Raw genomic sequence first — 7,302 nt, 5'->3', positions numbered from 1 at the left:
TGAAGCGCTGAGGCAGGCGGCAGTGGCGGCGGCCGCCGCCAGCAAAGGATTCCTGTATATCTGTCAGGCAGGGGGGCCCGAGAGTTGCCGAGCGGTTGTCTTCAGCAACCGCTCGGCACCCCTTGGGCCCCCCTGACTGGCAGAAATCCAGGACTCCTCTGCTGGCGGCCGCCGCCGCCTGCCTCAGTTGCGACCCCGGATTTATCGGCGTATAACACGCAGGTAGGGTTTAAGCTCCGGATTTTAGTTAAAAAAGTGCGTGTTATACGCCGATAAATACGGTATATCGTTGCCCCCCCCCCCCTCCCTGCCTGCATCTTCGCTCCATAAGACGCGGCTGATTTTTCATCCTACTTTGGGAGGAAAAAAACTGCGTCTTATGGAGCGAAAAATACGGTAATTTATTTCGCAGTAATAGTTGGGATTGGTTACCAGGGCTACCATCAGGGCTGATGTCCTGTACTAGTGTCCCCGAAGTGGCCAGTGCCAGTAAAGACATTGGTATAACATAGGCCCCCATGGTCCCCAACACCAGTTCCAACAGCCACCCCCGCACCCATGCATACCGCCAGGCTGGCGCGGAGGGCTGCCCGTCCTCGAGCCCAGCACGCTGAGTCTGAGCGCCACAATATGATCTGCCACCTGCCTACCCCCTACTGAGCCAACAAAGGGAGGTTGTGTTAGTGTGGATAAGTGTGTTAGTGTGTGTGGAAGGATGTTATAGTATTTGCATGTTAGTGTGCAAGTATGATAATGTATGTTAGTGTGTTAAAGTGTATGTTAGAATGTGTGTAAATATGTTAGTATGTTACTGTCTGTGTGTATGTATAGGAGGAGCTTGGAGTCCCAACCATACATCTTGGAGGGAGGGGGGCCGGTGAGGTAAGCCATGCTTGCATGATGAGGTAAGGGGGAGTAGAGGGTTTCTGTATATACTGTACTATTGTGTTACAGTGTGTATGTAAAATATACAACTTTATACACACTAACACTATAGGTAATAGTCACACTGATATATAATATACTGTATATAATGTGTAGTATTGTAGTCAGTGTGTAAGTGTGAGGTGGGAGTTTGCATGTTAGTATGTATGTGCATCAGTTATAGAGACTCTAAAGAAATACTGCACCTAGGCCCCACTAACCCTAGGCTCACCTCTGCTCTTGTTAGGTCTGCTTATGGGAGGATCGTAAAGGTGGAGCAATGGGCGGGACAATGGGATGGGCATGAGGGGGCGAGATAATGGGATTGGCATGGGGGGGGCGAGGTAATGGGAATGGCATGGGGGGGGCGAGGTAATGGGATTGGCATGAGGCATTAATCCGGTGCTGGGTCCCAAGATTTCTGCTGGCGACCCTGTTGGTTACCACATGGCTTGTATGTGTAGTTTTTATAATTCTGTTACCCTGCTGTTATACTGACCTCTCAAGTTTTTTTTAAACAGTTTTCTCTGACAGGTAGGTGATTGTTTTCTTCCCCATAATCATACCTGACCATGTTTGACCAGAGCGAAGCCCTGCATCCCAGAGTCTCCGGGTCACTTTCCTCTTTCTCCCACCCACTTTAGTGCCTACTCTTGGGGCTAGCACCATCCGCACAGTTGGCTAGTCCTGTCCACGGAGTGCTGGCACCGTTCCCTGACAAAGCGCTACTGGAAAGAGGGAGAGCTCCTGGTAGCCTGCCCTGAGATGTCCCCTGCGGGTCCATAATCTGAGACAATAGTAAATCCTGTGCTGTTTCATCGTACCGCTTGCTAATGTGGTCTTCCGTTTTTTTGGCAGGTGACAGTAGGGTTGATTCGGGAATCGAGACACCTATGAAGCAGTGAGAATATACATTATGAAGGTGGAATTTGCCCCTCTCAACATTCCTCTGACTCGGAGGTTGCAGACCGCTGCTGTTTTCCAGTGGGTCTTCTCCTTCTTGTTATTAGGTAAGCGCTTTTAGTGAATGAAATGCATTCTAGAGTAATATGGAGCAGGGTTCTAGAGAATGGTGCATGAGTAGATAAGCCGAGGTGTGTTATGGGATCTGGAGGTCTGCAGTGGAATAGTTAATGTGGTTGGCATTATTTAGCTTGTGGCTCTGTGGTTTTCCAAGGTGACTTGATTCTCACCTTTAGCCCGCATTACCATGAACTCCAAGCGGCGTTATAAATAGAAGGGACAGCGTGTTCCTTGGGCTTCTGGCACCAACCGCATAACATTTATTAGAAGACCACTTCCCAGATAAATAACCCGCAGATAAAATGCGATTGTTGATGTTGGTAATGTAATTCACAGTACAGTATTAACCCCTTCATTGAATAAGATTATTTGGTATCCCTAAGACCTGTACTGACATTTTGCTATTTTTCTCACAAGTTGTCTCGTCCTAATGTATTGTTCCTACGCTATATAGTAAGTCTGTCTTTCATGCCATATATAATGTATAGCAAAAAAATATTTTTTACAAGGAAAAAAACTGAGGAAAATGAACCTAATATATATTAATTTGTATTCCATACAAAAGTAAATGGCCCCAGGGTACTTCACTAGGGCCACTTCTCATGCAGCTGTTTTGCCACTGAAGGAAAAATACGTTTTTGCACACCGCGTGTAATGTTGCTGTAGGTGTCTTGGATGGGATAAGTGAAACAGCAGTGTTCTAGTTTTCCCCCCTACCTAATAATAATAATAATAATAATCAGTCTAAACGGTGCCCTACTTCTCAATGGCTCTGCCACCCACCAAACACTTAAAAAAAAAAAACAGCATTAAAAAATCAATCAAAAGCACAGGTCACTACGGACATTGTACTGATCTGATAGACACAACGATCTAAGGAAAGGAACAGGGCTCAAAGTATATAATCAGAGCAAACCATTACCGCCTGGATGTTATTGTATGAGTGTTTGATGGCCTTCATACTGCGCCAGCCCGAGACATTGTGCTGCCTGGGTCCAGGGATGAAATGCTGCACCCCACCACCAAAACCACCCCCAAACATACATGCACTCCACACACAAATCCAGACACACACACATGCATACCCAGATATACATCCTTCGATGCTCACACACACACACACATCCCTCCCCGCACACACACAAATCCAGGGACAACACACATACCCACGTACATGCAAACCCAGACAGACAACACATACGTATACCTACATGCTGTGATGCCCTGACATACACACAAATCCATTCAGACACGCAACCAGATACACATGACACGTTTCTGTCTGGATTTGTGTGTCTGGGTATGTTAGCATGTGGGCTAACATGTTTATTATAGACAGACAGACACAAGCAATTCACTTACCCCGTCTTACCTTCCATGTAGTTGGCTGCCGCGGTACTCCAGCAACACGATATTAGGTGACCCTGCTCAACCCGGCCTTCTTCTTGACAATAGGGCCATAAAGAAGTAAGTCTGTGACTCACGACTTATCTCTTTATCGCTACTTGTGGAGCATGCTGTCAGCTTTCTTGGGGAGAGGGGGGTAACGCCAATTGCCTCCTCTGGATCCACCAATGCTTGGGGCAGCAAATTGCAGCCCTTCCCCCAGTCAAAGTGCCGCCTGGGTCCTATGTAAGGGCTGGCTCTGGTAGGATAAATCAACCATTAAATTGGTTTGAAGTGTGTGCTCCTCAGAAATTCTCTCTAAATCTGAGCACCCACAGAGGTTTCACTCAGTCTCAGTACAAGAAATGCGAAGAGCTTTGGGGGAGACACAAGTCCTTAGCAGCCCTCCCCCGCTGACGTTGCCCTTGTTGAATATCCTTTGTATATCACTCCGCAGGACAGTGCTGTGTGGGGATTTTCCTCTTGCTGGTCCTTGCAAGGTTATGGCTTTTGATGGCTCTGTATGTTCTTTGGCTCTACCTTGACTGGGAGACTCCCCAGACTGGAGGCCGGAGATGCCAGTGGGTACGAAACTGGACTGTGTGGAGGTTTTTTAAGGATTATTTCCCAATTAAGGTAAGTGTAGCTGGTATAATTGTGTGACCCTAAAATATGTTCTTGTTGTTGAAAACCATATAATGTCAACAGCCATATGGGGCTAGCACTACTGTCACCAGGTCAAGCTTCAGGTCACATGGTTATTTGCCCTTGCCTCCTTCAACAAACCAAAGTATAACCTCCCAAGTGTCCATGTGTAGGAGAAATAGACCCTCCATTAGGCTTTCTTCTCTTAATGCCCCTCTAAAGACTAGGGAAGGAAGGAGGAAAGGGGGGGAATTGCTTAGCTGATCTTTGGGAGAAAACAGATCTGATTGAACCTTACACATGAAATGTATATATGTATGAATCTAAAATAAATACAATAACTGTGTATATAATAAGACTATAACAGAATGTTATAAATATCCGATCACCCCCTTTTCTCAGAGCAGAGCACTAAGTTACTTTTCCCCCCCAGCTTGTAAAAAGTGCAGATTTGGACCCACAGCACAATTATCTGATGGGGTTCCATCCTCACGGAGTCCTGGTCGCCGGTGCCTTCGCGAACTTCTGCACGAACTACACGGGCTTCGCAGAGCTCTTCCCAGGCCTGACGCCCTACCTGCACATCCTTCCCTTCTGGTTCCGTTGTCCTTTCTTCCGAGAGTATATCATGAGCGTAGGTAAGAGATGGGGATTCTCCAGAAACTCTACACCTCACTCGAAACAACATGACTCTTTTTATAATGGTTTCCAACATGTGACCTTGTAAAACATGAAATTTACAACAGGATAGTTTATTTAGATTTCACGTTAATAGAGGTTTAACATTTTTTTTTTATGTTATGCTTATTAACAATGCATGTTGTGTATTGATCTGGAACACACTGCACAATCTCCAGATAACACCGTATGTAAATCCTGTATATTGATTCATAGGATTGGTTTCTGCCTCTAAGAAGAGCGTCAATCATGTATTAACCAAAGAGGATGGAGGCAATGCTGCTATCATAGTGATCGGGGGAGCCGAGGAGGCTCTGGACGCACACCCTGGAAATCTAACACTCCACATCTTGAAGAGGAAAGGATTCATCAAAGTAGCCATGAAGCGGGGGTATGTTTCCCTAACAAATGTATTTCCATTTTTCTAAACAATGGGAGTAATTCATTAAGACGACGCATTAGCACTTCCACGTAACAATATAAAAAAAAAAAACAGAATTACCAAACACTTTGTAACTTTGTATAAGTCCATTAATGTGATACCTTTTAATACTTATGTAGCAGTATGTATATATATTTGTGTGTGTGTGTGTATATATATATATATATATATATATATATATATATATATATATATAATATTGAACTATGGAAGGTGAATGCAATTTTGAACTTAAAAAAAATGTATTACCTGGGTGCTACAGGATTTTTTTTTCTCAGATCTGGCCAGGAAGAGTATAGTATGTGTCTAGATAATTGGCATATTTTGCCTTTTTTATATTCTGCACAGTTAGTCTTTAGTAAAATAAAATAGTTGCAGTCACATTGTAATCATCCTACTATTTATTTATGAGATGTTGCCTCCAGACTGGACAGATCCCATCTGAGTGCTAGCTCCCCAACAGAATGAAATAAGTAGGGGTTCTCAACTAACCTGTAACTAATCCTATTTATTCTGTTTCTTCGCAGCGCTCATCTGGTACCGGTGTTCTCATTTGGGGAGAACGAGCTCTTCCACCAAGTGCCTAACCCAAAAGGCTCCCTGCTGCGATCGGTCCAGGAGAAGTTGCAGAAAATCATGGGATTTTCTATGCCGCTATTTCATGCCCGCGGGATCTTCCAGTACAGCTTCGGTTTAATGCCATACCGGAAGCCCATTCACACTGTGGGTATGTAATTTAAGACCTGATATTTAAGTAAAAATTATTCTCAGGGAAATTCGGATTAATTTATTATGGTTAATTATCAGCATAATGAGTCCGATGATGGTTAAATATTTAAAGATTTTAAATATTTTGTTGTGTTGAAGTGAAATAGTTATCTGTGTAATTTAACAAGAAAGTAGTCATAAAGGCTAGTTCCTGTGAAATAATTGGAGAAAGTGTAAATGACCTTCTACGTAGCTCACATTTTGTTGTGTTTCACAGTCGGCAGACCGATCCCAGTGGCCCAAACGTCAAACCCAACACAAGAGGAAATTGAGTCACTCCATCAAAAGTACCTTAATGCGCTTCAAGAGCTCTTTGAAGAGAACAAGGGGAAATATGGAATCCCTGAACACAAGTCCCTCATTTTCACGTGACCCCAGATGTAGTTCCTAGCAGCACCACTAGATGGAAGCACCTGATTGAAGCCGCAATCTGCCCTTGGCACCCTAGCACCCGGTCAAATCATTTTGTGACCTTCTTTCTTGAAAGAGGCTTTTGTTTGCCGCCTTATGTATGTGAATTCTGTCTCATCATGGCTTTCTTTAAAGCAGAAGATAATCATCACTTAACATCTGTCATAGTATATAGGTTAATGCTTTATTTTTTTCCCTTAGCCTATTTTCTTTTGAAATGTTTCATCTAATATATAACAGCAAATGTAAATGCCAAAATATTTATATAATATATAAAGTCTCATCATTAATAATTTTAATCATCAATAAATAGTCAATATTTAAATTAATATCACAAAAACATAATTCTTAGGATGTTACCAGGTCATATCCTCTTTGTACTCCGGACTGAAAGACTTGTTTATAAATATGTGTGATATTCCTTGCCCATTAGCCATTTTGAGACCCAAGAGCTGTTGTATATGAATCTTCTATCTCAAATTAAGGACTGGATTGGGAGCCCGTGGCATGTACTAGGAAACAAATATGACTTTGAATGCCAATAACAGTACAGTGTAACCTTTATTTATATGCAACAGTGTGAGGCATTCATGGCATTTGAACTGGTTGCTATCATGGTAATTATGCGTCATTATACTTATTGCACCCGCATGTAATCACGTACTGTTATCTTTTCTTGCTCTGAGCCTATTCTAAAAGCATCCTGCACTCAAAAGGTTAAACACTGGTAAATCAAGGTCATAACTATATAAAATGGTGTCCTATAGGGCAGGGCTCCTCGACCCTCACCTCAACGCACACCTGACAGTCCAGGATTTAGGTATTACTCAGGTGTGTCTAAGGTGTTTCTCCATTAAATAAACCAAGCCACCTTAAATACACCTGAGTAATACCTAAATCCCGGACTGTTAGGTGTGCGTTGAGGGGCGCTGCTATATACTGATTCCCCGTATAAAGAGGTGTCTGTCAAATGCTTACCTGGGAACTTCTTGGCTCTGGCTACCCGGAGCCTCCCCCTACGGGAC

General features: G+C 43.4%; 1 protein-coding gene across 1 annotated transcript; it reads left to right on the top strand.

The window, feature by feature from the left end:
• The first annotated feature begins 1,840 nt into the window (after nt 1-1,840).
• Nucleotides 1,841-6,238, top strand: LOC149288296 (2-acylglycerol O-acyltransferase 1). The gene is made up of 6 exons (XM_089492032.1): nt 1,841-1,934; nt 3,791-3,969; nt 4,412-4,616; nt 4,873-5,047; nt 5,626-5,825; nt 6,084-6,238. Exons 1-6 carry the CDS (start codon nt 1,841-1,843, stop codon nt 6,236-6,238), a joined length of 1,008 nt encoding a protein of 335 aa, XP_089348158.1.
• Nucleotides 6,239-7,302: the final 1,064 nt, after the last annotated feature.

This window comes from Sceloporus occidentalis, unplaced genomic scaffold, assembly GCF_023333645.1.
Source record: "Sceloporus occidentalis isolate IW3139 unplaced genomic scaffold, rSceOcc1.0.p SCAF_53, whole genome shotgun sequence".
Taxonomy (NCBI): Eukaryota; Metazoa; Chordata; class Lepidosauria; order Squamata; family Phrynosomatidae; genus Sceloporus; species Sceloporus occidentalis.
The sequence above is the reverse complement of the archived record's forward strand: the minus strand, read 5'-3'. Positions and strand labels throughout refer to the sequence as shown.